Source organism: Anser anser (assembly GCF_964211835.1).
Source record: "Anser anser genome assembly, chromosome: 17".
Lineage (NCBI taxonomy): Eukaryota > Metazoa > Chordata > Aves > Anseriformes > Anatidae > Anser > Anser anser.
In genome coordinates this window covers 6,375,948-6,392,673 of record NC_139738.1, presented here as the reverse complement: position 1 = coordinate 6,392,673, position 16,726 = coordinate 6,375,948, and the positions used below count along the sequence as shown (strand labels likewise).

At 57.2% G+C, this 16,726-nt stretch overlaps 1 protein-coding gene across 7 annotated transcripts; it reads right to left on the bottom strand.

The window, feature by feature from the left end:
- Nucleotides 1-1,424: 1,424 nt before the first annotated feature.
- TMEM51 (transmembrane protein 51) lies at nt 1,425-16,678 on the bottom strand. Of its 7 annotated transcripts, none has more exons than XM_083803021.1 (3): nt 13,932-16,678; nt 3,922-4,373; nt 1,425-2,694 (listed from the first exon to the last, which is right to left on the bottom strand). In XM_083803021.1, exons 2-3 carry the CDS (start codon nt 4,260-4,262, stop codon nt 2,271-2,273), a joined length of 765 nt encoding a protein of 254 aa, XP_083659147.1. In that variant the 5' UTR covers nt 4,263-4,373; nt 13,932-16,678; the 3' UTR covers nt 1,425-2,270. The 7 variants fall into 7 exon arrangements, with proteins under 7 accessions (XP_083659147.1, XP_083659152.1, XP_083659146.1 ...); XM_083803026.1 differs by lacking the exon at nt 13,932-16,678 and adding an exon at nt 13,840-13,869; XM_083803020.1 differs by lacking the exon at nt 13,932-16,678 and adding an exon at nt 12,046-12,445.
- Between the last annotated feature and the right edge of the window lie 48 nt (nt 16,679-16,726).

Here is a 16,726-nt window from a genome sequence, read left to right as displayed (position 1 = left end):
ATATCCCAGGAGTTGCCCCTGAACATGACTGACCATCCAGAGATGCAAAAATATACATGCAAATTTAGACAGTGTAAGGAAACACATTCTGATTTCTCAAATACAAGCATATGTTTATTACCTGAGCTAAACAGCATGAGATCTGGGTTAGGTGCATATAGGATGTCGGTGAAGACAGCTGCCACCTCTCCCCTTCTTCATACTCACCTTCAGGAATAACTACTTTTACCATTTACGATATATATTGCAATATAACCTCACCTTCACACAGAGGATGAGCAATCCTCATACAGTGATGGTCAAAATGTGGAAAGCACTCACGTTCCCTAGCATCACACATCTTACCCTGCTTTCCAGATACTACCAGAGTTCAAGGAGCAGATATTCATTAGCCATCTGCACATTTGTCACAGAATTCTTACATTGGTCACACGATGTTTCACTGTGGTCACTACATTCTATATCAGTTTCTCAGCTTCGTTCCTCCACTGCACACAGAAAGATTCTGCTTTTCCCAGATTGTTTCATGACACAGGATGTCCTGGTAAAGCAGCAACACCCAACCCAACACCCAACCACTCAGACAAAAGACCTCACATTATTAACCTGATATTTATCTACATTTTGCAGGACAACTGTTACGGTTGCATTTTGTCACCAGGGAGAGAGGACTTTGTGTTCCTGCAGATATATCTTTCATGGAAGATTTCAGGGTCCAATGTTTTGACCAGAGTCACACCCTAGGAAGAACTTGCAAACTCAGCAAGGAATTAAAGCACTTGCTTCCCCCTGGGGGCAGGCTCTTTGAGGCACACGAGGCTGGGGGAAAGTTAAAATGATCTTCCATTACTCTTTTTCCCTTCATTTGATTAAGGAAGACCCTTATTATATGACGCTATTCTGCTCATCTGAGATCATGCTGTCCTTTGGGGCACAACAAAGTGAATATCCTGTGATTACAATAATAGAAATAATAAGATGGAATATGAAGCCATAAATCACCAGATATACTGTTATATGGATTTGGACCAGAATCTCTTTCTTGTCTTTGTTTTGGCCATTTGCACTCTTCTCATACCTTTTACTTACCCTATCGCCAAGTCAACTTCCATTGGACAGGTCGTACCGACACCAACATCAGCATCCTCTCAACAAAAACACAGCGTGGACATCTGCTACAAACTTGGGAGAGTTTTAGCTCTCCATCCATCCCTTCACATTCAAATGAGGTGAGGGAATATGTGGCTGAGAACGCAGGATGCTCATGACTTTGTAAGCCATGGCATTGCTGCAAGCTCAGGAGGTAGTGTAACTCCAGGATGGCAGAGGAGCAGCATCCACCCTAAAACAGTTGCCTGATTTCATACAGCTCTGGCTTACATTCTGTGGGAACAGCCATCTGTGCACAAATGCACACACACACACCATGTACAAAATATTTATTTAGAAAAGGTCTGCTTGCACAGCACGCTCTACAGTCGTTTTGCACCCAGAACGTCTTGAACACCTCTTGGCAGAGGTACATTACTGCAGCTCCCAGCCCCCTGCGTTTACCAACTGTCCCTTCAATTCCCAACACAACACACAAAGAGAAAACCACCGAGGCAAGAAATACAGTCCTCTCCCACAGGAGCACGGGAGCTGATGCCAGTAAGAAACTTCCTACGGGTAAAGCCTTACCTACAAGTCTGACAAGTTTAAGGGCTCATTTCATTCTGCTTTGCACCAGCAAGCACACAATTCTGCATGGGCTTGGGCTGGCCCCATGCCACTATCCCACTATCCCAACCCCACCAGTGACTGGAGCAGAGAACAGCTACAGCACTGATCTGACACTTTTGCTTGCCTTACTCTGAAAGAAAAGACCAAAAAAAAAAAAAAAAAAAAGAAAGAAAGAAAGAAAGAATGTTTCCTTTTTCCTCTCGGAAAATTCTTGCTAAATAGCAGTTGGGTGGCTTTAAAACCTCTTGTTGGGGCAAGGCACAAAGGAGAGAAGATACGTTAGGCTGTCCTTAATTTAAAACAACACAAAACACATATCCAGTCCTTCCGACCTTTGTGTCCTTCACAGCAGCAGACACATTGACATTTCCCTGTGGTATCTGACACAACGCCATCCTGGGAAGAGACGGTCCTGTCCGTGCAATGCCGCAGTCTCCATCGACTGCTTCCTCAATATTTCAGCATCCAGGGAGTGCCAAATGCTCCCGCACCCTCTGCCCAAGCCTCTCCAAGTGTTTTCAACCTGCAGAATCACCAAATTCTCCTCTCTAAGTCATCTGTTGGCTCTCCAGCGCTTTCCCCTGGATCTCCTCGTACTTTGGCGGGGGTGTCAGTGGCTCGATCGTGATGGGGTGGGTGCTGCTCCCGTCGGCGAGGTTGAGACGGATGTCCTTGAGGTGCAGCTTCTCTGACTTGATCCTCCGCACCTTCAGAGGCTTCAGGCGCTTGCTCAGGCGCGAGCTGTGCCGACCAGGAGGTCGCTCCGCGCCGGGCTCCACGTTGGGCTCCGTGCTGGCAGCTCCCTGGGGCTGTGCGCCCTCGTCAAGCCCCGTCAGTGACTCATAGGAGGGCAGTGAGACGCTGAGCCTGTGGCTCCTGTCCGGGTTATGGGGCTCAGAGTAGCCTGCATTCATCACCTCTTCATAGCTGGGGACGTAGTACCGGGAGGATGTGTCTTCATCCTCTTCTTGGCTGAAGGAGATAAGAAGAGAACATAAGCTGCGCGTGGTTTCAGCTTCACGGCGGGTATGGGGCAGAGAGAGGAGATGAAACACAACCAAAAATAAAGGACAGAATATTTGCCCATCCACCTTATATATACCAGCTCATGACAGTTTGAACAGGCTGCAACCTCACCTGTGTTCAGACTTGTTTCTATTTCACATGTCTTTACTTGATTATCAATTTATTTGCCCACAAAATCTCTTCTTATCTCTCTCAGCAGTTCCCCAAGAAGTTCCCCAAGCAGAACACCAACTTCTCTCCTCACCTCGCCACAAATTACTCAGAACACACTCAGAAGGGACCTCAGCACCCTGCCATGGCACTGGGATGTATGTCTGGTTGGGCATATCACTTCGGTTTCTCTGCTGAGGGGTCCCCACTGAGAAATATATGCCCATCGGCACCTGCATGCAGTCTGCACAGCTATGCTCCGCGCTGCTTCTGCAATAGGCAGGTGCTTGTAACATCTGGTGGGGTGTCAGAGGTTTCTTAGAGGCTCTGAGCACACAAACTACTTCCCTCCGAAGCCACCCATAGCAGCTCTCACCTGCATCATTCCCCGGGCAGCAGCCACAAGAGGCGCTTTCTCCTGCTGCCTCCTCTCTCTATTCCTCTCCACCACCCACTGCCTTTCTCTGGACAGACTCAAGCCAGCGTTATGGGGACAGGACATGGTCTGCAAGGTGCAGCAGGGATCCCCAGGCAGACAGGAGAGCCCTGCACACTTCCAGCAGGTCCACACTGGGTCCTCAGCTGCTGACTGCACCTCTGCAGCTGAACAACTATGTGGCACCACCAGCCACGCTGACCAAGACAGCATGCCCTAGCCTTCCTGCTCCTCTTCCCCACCCCTCTGTAGCTCCTCGTCCACCCCGCAGCAGCCACCCGTCTCTCCTGCGTTAACCATTAACTGCATCTCCTCGCGCTACCCCAGGCCGTACAGCGTGCGGACCAACAAAGCATGAGCTTACATACAAACACTGCCTCCTTTTACCCACAACACCGTAAATACAGCTGGGTTCATTTCGTCCTGAGCTATAAAACAAGCTTGTACCCTAAACCATGAGCCGTGCCCACCTTCATCTGAGCACACGCTGCTGTTTGCTCACGACCTCCTGGAAGAGGAAAAAAAAAAAGCCCTTGGTGTCATTTCTACCCTCCATCCCACTCCCTTTTCCCCTTGCAAAGACTCACCTGTCCTCCTGTTGCGAGGGCTCTGCCGATGCCTGGTGCTGCACCCTGGGTATGTCTTCGCTCTGCCTCTTCTTGTCGCGGATGTTCAAGCAGATGGAGAGCAACAGCAGCAGCAACCCCGCCGCGACCAGCACGTACGCCACGGAAAACGTCTTGCTCTTCAAAATGCCCCCGCTGCCACGGTCGGGCTTGCTGCTGTTGCTGGAATTGGCGGTGGGCTTATCGGTGGGGCCGAAGCCGGGGACGAGGTTCCACACGGCCATAATGATGCCCAGGACGAGCATCCCCAGCCCTATAGCTGTCAGTGCGTAGTGCGACCCGTTGGCACGGGACTGGGCCATCGCGTCCTGCGCCCGCTGCCCGCGGCGGCCACCTCACAGCACCTGTGGCGGCGCCGGGCGGCCAGGCCGGCTACCATGCGTGCGGTGCCCTCCCGGAGCAGGCAGTGAGACCTGGGGAGAGAAGGAAAGCAGTGGTTACTCAGCTTGCCGTGGGACATGATGCAGCTAGCAAGCAAGATAACGTCATTTTTGGACTGCTGATGCTGGCAATCTAATTACACCGCGCCTTGTGGAGAGCGCATAACGCAGCCGTTGGCAGCGGGGTCCTCGCTGCCCATTCCCAAGGGGATCTGCAGAGCAGCATCGACCCCAGACGCGGGCTGCTTCCCTCCACGCCACGGCTCAGGTGCACGGTCCTAAAAATCAACTAGTGCCACCGGCTCTTCCTCTTCCCACTCAGCTTTTTTCCCACCCACGCTGCCACCGGCCCCGTGACGTTTCGCCCAGGTGCGAGTCCTCTGCGGAGCAGCCTCACCGCCTGCATCACGTTCCCACCCCGAGGGTTCCTCTCCAGCCCTATCAAACCCCAGCAGCACGAAGGAAACCACAAGATGCAACATGTTCCTAAATCTCTAACTTCCTGAAGAACAGGGGAGCCTACCCACCAGGTATGTTCAACCACAGTCTGACCCTTTGCTACCTTCTTAGCCATATTACACACCCACCTTAGGAAAGAACAGAATTAATAGCGTTTGCTGGGAACTTAGATTAAACATCCTTTTGAGAGCAGCAACCGACCTCTTCACAGCAGCTGCTCCACCAAAAAAAACCTTCGTGGCTCAGAGCGTTGCTCCTCGCTGCATGGAGAGAGCCTTGCCCAAACTGCTGCTGCCAGTATGAACTAACCTGAAACCACTCGGAAAAAAATAAAAAAAATCCCAGGCTCTATTACTTCTCCTTTTTTTTCCCTTGTGAAAGATCGAGAGCGGCTGATTGTGGAGCTGGCTGCCTGCCCTTCGAACCTTCCCTGCACAAGGAAGAGAAAGCAAAAGCAGTGCTCTCCCAGCCAAGCCGACCATGCAGCTTTTCCTGGCTGCTGCCTGCATGGGCTGAGCCGAAAGCAAAGCCTCAGAAAAGCCCACGGCAAAGCCACTGCTCCCTTCTGGGCAGCGTTAACCTGCCCTGGAATAACGCCTGTCGAGTCCCCGGGTGTATCCAGACGAAGGCACCAGGCTGCAGTTGTGACCCAGCCAACCAAACTCCTGCTACCCGGCCTGGATTGAATTGCTGCATTTTCTCAGCTGCAAACACTGGATGCGCCGGCTTTCCTAAAATAAGCACGCATGACTGCATCTTCTGGCAGCCTGCCTCCTGGACCTCGGCAAGTAGGGATGGCAGCTAGGAGCACAAACCTGTTACCGAAAACTGCATGCGGGCAGCAAAGCCCCCCCCCGATTTCCACACCAATCTTGCAGCTGGTGTGGAACAACATCCTGCTTGTGCCAAAAACCGCGTGCAACGGCACAAACACGCCTGCTGGTTTTCCTTTCCTCCCCAGCCTTGGGTTTGCAAAGCTTGCTTGTGCTAGAAGCCATCCCTCGGACAGGATGCTGCTGCTCACTTTTCCCATGCACAGCCTCGCTCCTCGTCACAGCAGTCCGGGTCAATGGTCCCAGCTTGTTCAGCCCGAGAGCACGCCTCGGTCGCTGGGTCACGGGACAGAGTCGAGCAGCATTCCCAGAAAACAGACCGACTCCAGCCACTTGCAGGAAAAGGCAGGCACGCGAGCCAGACACGGAAGCAGGGAGGGCACAGAGAGAACTTTCCCACCTCACCCCACTTATCTCGAATGCTTTGGAGGCTCCCAAAGAGATCCCACAGCTGATTTCAGCCTCGCACCGGGGCTGTCGGCTTCTGCGCCCCATGTGCCCCCAGCCTCCCCCCAAGCATCATTCCCGTCCTAAAAAGTAGCACTGCAAACATCCTCTACGAAATCCTGAGTCATGAGAGCAATTAAAACAAGGAAGTTGATGCTAACAGAGCTGCTTTTTTTTTTTTTTTTCCACCAGCCACAGCTCTTCCCAGGAGCAGCCTCTGCCCTCCTACACAAAGCTGTGGGTTGGCGCCTGCCTTCCCCGCTCTGCCTGCCCTTCCTCGGGGCTTTTCTCAGCCAAGGGGCTCTCCCAGGGGAGCCCAGCACACCATGGTGATCCCGACCTTCAGCTCTCCACAAAGGAGCAGTCAGCGCACGCAATGGCTTCACCCACCCCAAGCTCCCTTCCTTCCCACGTCCCAGTCCTTCCTGACAGCCCTAGCTGGAAATCCAGCCAGGGCTGCTTGTCTGAAGACAAGCCTGCAAACGCTTCCCGTGGTTAGGAACTGACAGCACAAACGTGACCTCGAAAACCCACAGCTTTAACTCTGCAGCAGGTATCCAGAGCCACGTGGGATGAAGGTTTCATCTTCAGGAGCTCAGGATGGACAAACATCGCCGGTGCTGGAAGAGAGGGGCCAGCACCTGCTGTCACAGGGTCCCTTGGCTGTCCCCGGTCCACCCGCAAGCCCAAGCTGCCCTGCCGGTGGGACTGCTGCCAGCGTGCTGCCGGTGCCGGGATGGCAGCCCCGCACCTCTCTGTGCCACCACGGGCAGCACCCATGCTGCAGGCATGCTGCGAACCCACTGACCTCCACAGGCTTGGAAAATCTTGCAACAGGCAAATTGCATCACATTTCCTAAACCTTCACGCACCCTCCGCTGCATCCGGCCCCGTTTCCAGCACACCGGTGCCCCGAGGCGCTGTCGGATGCTGCTCACCCCCTTTATCCAGGCTGCACGTGGCTTCAGCCCTCCACGCTCCTAGGGCTGCTCCTGCAGCCCTCCAAGGCTCGTCGAGTCGCAAAGCTCCTTCCTCCAGTCCTCCAACCCTTCCTCCCCAGCGCTGCTGGGGACTCATTCAGCACATTTCCCAACTCCCTCCGTCACTGAAGGCAAAAATGGGACAGCTGCCATCAGTCCAGCAAAGCCTCTTCCAGGAGTTTTTTTCCAGCATGCCACTCAGACGCAGGGCCGAGCAGGACTGGCAGTCCTGGGGCTGCTCTCCCATCACATGGCAGCAAGGAAGGGCAGAGGATCCCGACCGCTGCCAGCACCGCCAGAGCTGCCATTTCCTTACTGCTCGCTCGCTTCCAAAGCCACGCTGACAGACTGGAGCATTTTCTTCAGGAAAAGACACACAAACGCACACTGCATCAGCTACACTGACTTCACCATCCCCTCTGCTCTGATCTTTATCAGCACCCTGCTTCTGATTTTGGGTCTTCTCTTCTTAGCTGGCTGCTTTGGTTCTTAATATATCGTTAGATACACATACACCTATACAAAAAAGCTCCCATCTCCACGCTAGTTGGCCAGGCATTTTGCAGACAGACATCGGCCAGCTGAGATCTCACTCGCAAACTGCTCCTGGGGCTTTAGGACAGAGGACTCACACCGCACACAGGCCAGCACAGCCGACGTGCTGCTCCGCTAGCATCTGCCCGCGCCAGTAACTCAGCACAGACCTCAGCTCTCGCATCCTGCCAACACACAGCACCGCTCCTCAGCACAGACCTCGGCCGTTTATTTGTCACGAGCGGCAGAGAAGGAAAGAAACAGCCCACTCACTAGTGGTTTTTATTTAGAGGAATACGAGGTTTCAGAAACAACCACTTTTTCTGCCTCTAACTCTCCACGTACGTGCCCAGCACCGTTGGCCTCCCTCTAGCACCTTGCCCCTCTCCAAGCTCCTCCATCATCGCAGCGCTGAAAAGTTGTGCGCAGATCCCTCGCCTGCAGAGAGGGCAAATTAGATTAAACCACAAGGCTTTATGTCTAAGCCGCTCTCTCCATCGAATTATCCCTCCTTCTGGCTTACCAGGGTGCACTGCCATTGCTTGCGCAGCCATAACCCTGGTGCCGTGACGCTGACGGCTGGAGAAGGCTGCTGCAGCCTCTGGAAGAGCAGAGGAGGCCTCAAGGGGAAGGAAAGCAGAGAGCACGGAGACAGGTACTGCACCTGGAGGCTCCAGGGAAGCAGAAAACTGACCACAAGTCTCTCTGTGGCCGGCATCGTCTCTCCAAGGACGTCCAGAGGAAGATGAGGCAGAGCAGGACACCTGTGATGCGGTGCTCCCAGGGCTGGCAGCAAGAGGAGGGGGACCCCCCCGGCCCCCATGGTACCATCAGGCTAACAAACCCCACAGCTTGCTCTCCTATGCTATCCCTGCTTTGCCTGCTGCCTCCACTCCATTCTTGTGCCAAGCCGTGTGTAACCGGTCCTTACTCACCGTCCTGAGGGCACCTCATGCAGCTCCGCTCCCTCCCTGCTCGCCCAGCTTGCTGGCACCGAGGTGACGCACCCCGTGCTGCCCACCGTGCCCCTCCAGGAAAGAGATCCAGCTGTCCCCTGCGTCCCCCTGCCACCACGCTGGCGGCACAGGGGCTTCCCTGCCACCCCAGCTACCTTTGGCCCCATCCCACGCACACCTGTGGTCTTTGTGCTCGCCGCTGTCAATGATTTACACCAGGATCTCCGAATCATTAAACCGGCACGGCGCAGCTGCCACTCGGCCTCCCAGCTCTGACTTCCCTTAACAAACCTTCAGCAAAAAACAACCACCACGCACCGGCACTTCTTTACAGCAAAGATCGAGCCAGGAGGCACCTGGTCCTTCCCCGTGCTACGGCCGTGTCCCGGCGCTCCCGGTGAAACACCAGCCCAGCAGGGAGGCTCGCGAGGAGGCACGGACACCTCGCTGCTCGTGGGTGTGCAGCGAGCACCCACGCTCCTCCCAGCCCTGCGAGACCTTTGCGTTCCTTGCCTCCCGTGACAATGCTTTCCTGCCCAGGCTCCAGGAGCAACACCTCTGTCGTTAGATCATGAGCGATGAGCTGGCAGCTCGGGGAACAGGTCAAACCCCCCCGCGCTGTCACGTAGCGAGCTCGAGCAGTCTGAGCTCCAGGGCTCTTTTGCTCCACACCTGCCGGGTGAGGTCGGCGCGGGATGCACAGCACGGCCCCTTTGGGGGACAGCCCAGCTCATGCCACACAAGGCGATTTTCACCTCAGATGAAAATGAGGTCATTTAGGGCCTGGCATGACTCCTGTGGGGCTGCTCCGTCAGCAGGCACGGCAGAGGTGCCGGGGATGCAGCTTCACCTTCAGCCTCTGCCAAAGAGGAGCTCCCATCCTGCTGGCAGAGCCCCACAGCCCCGGTGTTTCCCAGTCTTTACTGCAATGCTGAAGCACTGAGGCTCAAGTCAGATTTGGAGAAATAAATCTATTATGAAAAACCCCTTAGGACACCGAGCCCACTGTAGGTTAGCTTCCATCTGCTCAGTGCAGCCACGGTTCTCCCTCTTCCCCAGCTGGTCCCAGGGCTGGTGGGTCCGCAGCCACCTCTGCCAGCTTTCTTTCCAAGTTGCGGTACCAAGGGCCTCCCAACAGCCAAGGCAGAGCTGGAAATCCCATGGATTTTGCCCAAGCCTCATGTTGGTGAGCCCTGAGACTCTCGGAGCTGGGGGTAACTCCTTGAGCTCCTCCTTGCATTGCCCCCAGCCCCAGGGAACAGGCAGCCTGGCAGCTCCTCCGGACTGCAGCCTCCCTTCATCTGTGTGTCTGCACACAGCCACCCTTCTCATTACCGATTGCTCCTACTAATTTGAGATCCACGAGCTTGGTCACTAATTTGTGACCCATGAGCTTGGTCACTAATTTGTGTCCCACGAGCTTGGCCTCCACAAAACCCACCTGCAGCGGCAGCACCCTCATGCAGAGCCCTGCGTACAGAAGGATTCAAGCCCCAAGCAACACCAAACTCCTTGAAAAGTCACAAAACCAACGGCTTGCGATGCCGAGCCCATGCTGCACAACAGCAACGCCCTCAGAAGAACAGCTCCTCGCACAGCGGGTCGGTTTTGGCCCTGGTTATCACCACCCAAATTATCCCTGGTCCACCACCAGGAATATTTCTGTCCAAATCCCCTGTCCCAACCGGGTAGGCAGGGAGAGAAATAAGCAGAGGTCACCCAGCTGAGCAGGGAGGAGCTGTAGATTTGGCCAACTCCTGTTGGTTTTGGCTAACCTCCAGCCGGTTTTATAGCAGCTCACCCAGGAAATGTAAGAACACGGAGGGACAGCGGTGTGCAGGCTACTCGGGCATGCCCCCATTTTGCTGCTTGTGCTCCCTGCTGGGAGTGCCCAGCGTTGTGCGCTGGCTAATTGCTCTTTGCATTTCTTCCAGGCACTTCAAGAGTTGTTTTACATCCACGCCTTTCCTTAATGCACCCTTCTGCAGCCCACCTGGCACGCCGCGCTCCCCCCGAGGAGAGCTCCAAGCCCCAGCGCCGCCGCAAACCAGGGAAAAGTCGGTGAGGAGCTAAACGCTGCTGGGGAGAGGAGCTGGAGGAAAACCAGCCACAATCTGACTACAAATTACCATCGAGCTGCTTGCAGAGCAAGTCAAGTTCCAGACACTTCCCATACGTGGAGGCTGGGATAATTATTTCAAGGCTTGGCCTTCGGCAGTAAATCATTGGGGTTTTGGTTCTGGGCTCCCTGGCTCAGTTAAATCCACCTGTGCTTGCTGCAGAAAGGCTTGGGACAAACAAACCAGCCTGGGAAACTCCCCGTGCTGCGACTCGCTATTTTCCCTGCTTTATTTCTGATTGTACTTTGCACCTTTGTTTTTTTGAAATTTCCCGATTCTGACATTTCTTGCCACTGAGAAAGGAATTAAAAGCCTTCCTGTGGATTCCGGTGACCTGCCTCACCTCAGTAAACTCTCCTGTTGAGCCTGGCAGAGCTTTCAGGCACTATCCCCCCGCCCTTGAGATATCCTACCCGGCCCAAGCCAACTCCTCCACCTCCTTCAACGTCCCCACTGTGGCCAGCAGAAGCCACCCCCGCTGTTACCAGCCCCTCTCCCGTGCTGGCAGCGCATCGGGGCTGTGAGTCCCTGCCAGGGATTCTGCACCATCCCTCGGCATCACTGGTGCCCCTATAACGTCACCATCGTTCTTCGTCTCCCTGGGCCGCGACAGCACCACGAAACTTTGAAAGCAGCCTTCTCCGAGGGGTGAGCTGCACAAACTCACCCGCTGCGATTTACAGGAACAGCCGGCTCCCACCGCACCCCACTCCCACCCCGGCATCGCATTTTCTTGCGTTATTTCTCTCCCCACACCTCGCATCCCCGCCGAGGGGCAGCTCCGGAGCCGCACGCTGTGCTGGGAGCTGCCCTCCCCGGGCTCACTCTGGGAGCTCTGCCAAACCCAGCGCTGCTCGGGGGGAGCAGCCAAGCACGGTTTTGCAGTCGGAGCCGGGAGGAGGGAGGGTGGCAGCGCCTGGCTTGGAGAAGGGGCAAGCTGGGGGGGTGTTGGCCAGACCCCCCCTGGGACAGCAGCACGAAGCGGGGGCGCCATCGGGGAGCTGGGGGCTGCAGGACAGGAACTGGCGGCTGCTGAGGCAGCAGCGAGGAAGGGGCCGCAGGAAAAAGGAAGCGAGCAGAAGAAACAAAAGAGGCACGCAGGGAGCCCACATGAGATGACCGGAAAGGACGGACATGGCGATTTTGGGGGCTGAGCGAAGCAGCGCGGCGCAGCACAAAGCACCGGTGTTCGGCGAGCAGGGGACGGGGGTTTTGAGACAGGGGAAAGTTTGCCAGGGATTCCTGCTGCTGCGCACCGGCCGCAAAATTCACCCAGGGTTTTCAACCACTTCGGCTGAGCCCCGAAAGCCGAGCGATTCCTCCTGAAAATGAGATCAGGAAGCACTTGCGGTGCTGTTGGGGAGGCAGGCACCTACCTGGGCTGCTGGTGGAGGCTTCCAGCTGGCGCAGGGCAGGGCCCCATCCAGCCCTCGCCTCCCCGAGCTCCCCGCAGAGGTCGGCTCCAGCCGGGCAGGGAGACCCCCGTGCCGTGGAGCCGAGCTCCGCCGAGCATCCCCCGCCGTCAGCTGTCCCGGAGGAGGCACGGCTGGCCGCCCAGCCCTCCCTCCCCAGGCACTTCCCTTCCCTCGGCTTTCCACCCCCGTGTAATTACGCGCAGTTCAAATCAAAGGCATCGCATCCACTTCCGAGTGGTTGCAGCGGCGAAGGGCTGGGCTCGCTGGCCCCACACCCACTCACTCCTCGCCTCCATGGGGGGGGGGGGGGGGTCCCTTTCTGCCAGGACACCCAAGCCTCAGCATCCTCCCTCCATGCCTCCAGCCCCCCGAGCGCTCCCCATCTTTCCAGAAAATTGCTCAGAATTGGCTCAGAAAATTGGGCACCGCTCAGTGCCCATTGCCCTTGTGCCCGACCTGCCCGGCAGCTCTGCCCGCGACGCTGGGTGTAACGCGGGGCCTGGGACGGCTCGGTTTTAAGTCAATAGGGGCCGGCACGCACTGTGACTGTACGTGACACACAGAAACACGCCAAGCCAGGCCAGGAGGACAAAAGCACACCAGGAAAGCTGCCAGCCCCCGAGGAACACCCAGCACTGGACCTGTGGGGGTCCAGACGCGACCTTCCCCTTCCCACCCAAGGATTCGGCACAACCCACGCTTGGGAGATGGCCGCAGGTTTGCTGGAGCTTTCTCAAGCTCCAAGACAATCATTTTTGGAAGAATAGTGGTGATACAAACAATGGTGATACAAACCCCACTGGCCAGTGCTCAGTTCCCAGGGCTGACGTCCTCCAGCAAAGGGCTCGCGAGACACGGTTCCACCGCCACGTTTCGCCCTGCAGGACTCAGCCCCAAAAGCACCAGTGGGGTTGGCACGGGGCTTGGCCTTGCACCATCCCCTCACCCCCCCCAGAGGGCCAGCCTTTCCCCTCCGCTTCCCTTAGGATGGCCGCCCCGAGCTGCGCGGGGTGACAAGGTGCCCACGGCCACCACTGGGTCACCCCCAACCCCCCCGTCCCTCTGCCCTCTCCCCCTGCTTTGGGGACACTTCCCCGTGGGGGCTTCACCTTCTTGGCCCCCACCAGAGCTCCCTTGGGACCCAAAGGTCTCAGCCTGGCACGGGCTTAGCTGGGGTTCATCCAACCACTGTCCCCCAACCCCGCCACCATCCTCGTGGCACCTGGGACAGGCATGACCGAGACCCGTCTCGCTCCCAACACACCACCAAGCACCCCACTTCCATTTGGGACGCCCCCAGGGTGTTTTTTTCCCCCCCACAAGTGGCAGAGCAGCTCTTTGTGCCCACCCACCGTGGCTTTCCCCATTCCTGAGCCACGAAGGCCTCACAAACACAGGAGCTGCCACCATTCACCACCACACATGCACCAGCCCTGCTGCGTGGTCTGGGGGAGCCACGGAAACCCCCTCGCCCCGTCCCCATTTCCCCGTCCCCCCCCCGCCAGCCACGTGCAGGGGATTTTCCACTGACTCACCCACCCCGCTCCTCCTCGGGGCACACGCCAGCGCTGCCCTTCCCCGTGCCTGATAGCGTCTCGCCCTAATCAGAGCCGCCGAACCGTGCTACGACGACACGCAACGACATGGGCAGGTGTATTTTCCCCCCCCCCCTTGTACTGCCCATTTTGCATTTTAGGGCTCGGCCACCCGGCGAGGCAAATTCCCACCTCTCCGAGCATCCCCAGCCGCACCAACCTGCCGTCTCGGAGCAACTCCAGCCGCTCGAGCAGGGAGTTGTCTTCTCCGCAGGGGAACTGCGAGAAAGTGGAAGAAAAAATGAACTTTACCCGTTGGCGCTGCTGCAGCCGATCCTGCGCAGGGAGCGGTGCCTCCACGGCACGGGGTCACCGAGCGCCGCTCCATCGCCACGTCGGCCCCCGAGCACTGCCGGCTGCTGGGTTAAATCCTGCCATCCTGCAGTGGGTCCCCGGGGAGCGCAACCGGAGATGGCAGCGTCCTAAATGGGCTCCTTGTGCTCTTGCTCGCCCTCTCTGCAAAGCTGAACAGGGGCCAGAAACGGACTTTTTCGTGGCAGCAGGACAAGGGCGTCGTTACAGGGGGATTTAAAGTGCAGGCTCCTGCAAAGCCGGTTCCCACCCCCTGAAATACCAGCACTGGGTTCCCCTGCCTCTTTCTGCTTGCGGGAGGATGCTTCGCACCCCTGCAAAGCCCAGGCCAGAGCCTGGCAGCATCCCAGGCTGCAGGAAACCTTTCCATTAGGATCCAGCTGTGGAGCTCCACCAGAGCTGCCTGTGGTGGCCCCTGCCATGCCCACAGTCGGGGGGCTCTGCTCCGAGCCCAACCGCGATCCCGGTTACCCCACGGGCAGCTTCTGGGGCTGAGGGGAATGCTCAGCTTCCTCCCTCCAGTGCTCCAATCCTAAAAATCCCCCTGCAGCCCCTTCCATTAACGGGGTCGGTGCCCCAACGTTGCCCCCTTTGAAGAAGAGAGGGCCGCCGGCTGCTTCCAGCTGGGCAGGTGAATCCTGGCACATGTCCTGCAGAGCTCCCAGCACCAAGCACTGGTCCATACTGGTATTTCCCTTCTCTGTGCCTCGCCTTCTGTGCCCCGACGTCAGGAGCACCTGCAAGGGCCACGCTTTGTTTCTACAACACTGCTGCTGTTGGCAGCTCTTGCTGAAAGCCTGGGTCTGCAGTCATCAAAACAGGTAAAAGTCCTCTGAATTTGGAGCAGCTGAAGGGCCAGGGAGCGCAGGGACAGGACCGGGGGGAGAGCCGAGGCTGCAGGCTGGGCTCCTGCTCTGCATGTTCAAAAAAATAAGGAAAAGCAGCAGCCCTGAGCTGGGAAAACGAGACATTTCCACACCCTCCTGCTGCTGCAGGAATGATGGGAGAGCGCAGGTGCTGAACCTGGGCATCTGCAGGTTGCATCGTCCTGGGGAGCAGAGGAACTGGCTCTGCCCCCCTGTCCCCCCAGCACTTTGGTGCCCAGGGGATCCCTGGGGCTGCTGCTGGATCCCTGGGGCTGCTGCTGGATCCCTGGGGCTGCTGCTGGATCCCTCGGGACATGCTGCAGGTCCGACCGGTCCATCCGCCGCGTGAGGTCACCTTCTGCTTCAAGCACACACAAGTCTGGAAGGTGGAAAAGAAAATAAAGGCACCGACCTGCCGCCGATCCCAGTCCCTCTCCGCAGGGAGAAGCCTTCCCTTGCCGCTGCTGCCACGCACTGCGGGGGGGGCGAATAACTTTATTTTTCTCCGGGCTTGTGAGTCCTGGCTGGGGAAGGGAGTTGCTTTATGAGAGCCTCGGAAAGACGACGCCCAGAGCACAGCGAGGCTGGGAGAGAAGCGCTGCGGTGCTAAAAGCAGAGCAGAAGTTTACAAATTCGGACATGTTCCTGCATCAGAGAGCCCAAACAAACCCCAGCAGCCTCAGAGGCAGCACCTGGGGAGGTGCCACCAGCGGCGTCCCCATCACCCACAGCCCGTGACCATCCCCAAAACTGCCTCTGCTCCTTGCTGCTCGCAGGCTTGGCCCCTCAGCACACAGGACGAGGCACGGGGAGCTGTGGAGCCGCAGGGAACCAGGACCAGGGCAGGAAACCTGCCCAGCTCTCACCTCCGCGTCCTGGCTGGAAACTCTCCGACCTGCTTCTTATCTACGGCTCTGCACAGAGCTGGGCAAACACAGCCAGGGTTCACGGCACCAGGCAGAAACGGCGCCAGCGCTGCTGGCCCACACACCCCTATAAAGCAGCGGTGCCTGGCGACGTCCCGCGTCCTCGGGGGATTTCTGATTTTCGGCCTTTTCAAGCCCCTGGGTGCAGGGCATGAGGGGCCACGGCCGGATTTCGGTGGGGATTTGGTGCGTGGCTCCCACGACGCAGGGACGCGGCGGCAGGGCGCTGGGCTGCAGCTCGGGGCTGCTCACACGATGGCAGCATCGCAGCAGGAACGCGGCGAGGATGCAGCGAAATGCAGCAGGAAAAGCAAGCCTCCCGCAGCCCTCGGTGCCCGTCCTCCCCAAAGCAGGGAAAACGCAGGTTTGGGTTTTTCCAGCACAGCCTTACCCTTCAGGTCACATTTTCCAAGTCAGTTTCCTGGTCTGACAAGCCCCCCAAAATCCCCAGACCCCCAAAATCCTGGGAGCAACAGGGACGCGGGCACGCTGCCGCTGACCGCGGGCACTGCAGGCTTTTAGGGCCGTGGCTTGGCTTTGGCCCCGCTGCCGTGCTGCAGGTTAAGGACATCAACAAATATTTGAGGGAAACAGCTCCATGTGTGGCAGCCCCGGCCACAGCCTGCACTAGGCTTATCTCCTCACAGGTACACCTCAATAATGGGTTTTGTTCCCATTAACACCCCATTACCATGTTAGCTAACGGAGCTGGAGAGCCAGCTGGCATCGAATGCCTTTTTATTTTTTTTTCCCCTTCTTTCAATTGCTTGCAACACTCTTCAGGCTGTGGCTGGGGGCTGGCACAAGCCACCAAAGCCAGGGACCGAGCCACAAAAAAGCTTTTTTATGTCCCAGCAGTTCTCTTGCCGTTCTGATGCTTTCCATCCTCCAGCCCCAAAAGCCAGCGGGCACCCAACGCTAGCAGAATACGGGGAAATACCTG

Bases quoted from the DNA above. Each gene is read 5' to 3' on its own strand.
- TMEM51 (XM_083803021.1), bottom strand. From the start codon at position 4,262: ATGGCCCAGTCCCGTGCCAACGGGTCGCACTACGCACTGACAGCTATA. The intron at 2,695-3,921 runs GTGAGTCTTTGC...TATCTCCTTCAG, and splicing joins CCCTCGCAACAGGAGGACAG to CCAAGAAGAGGATGAAGACA.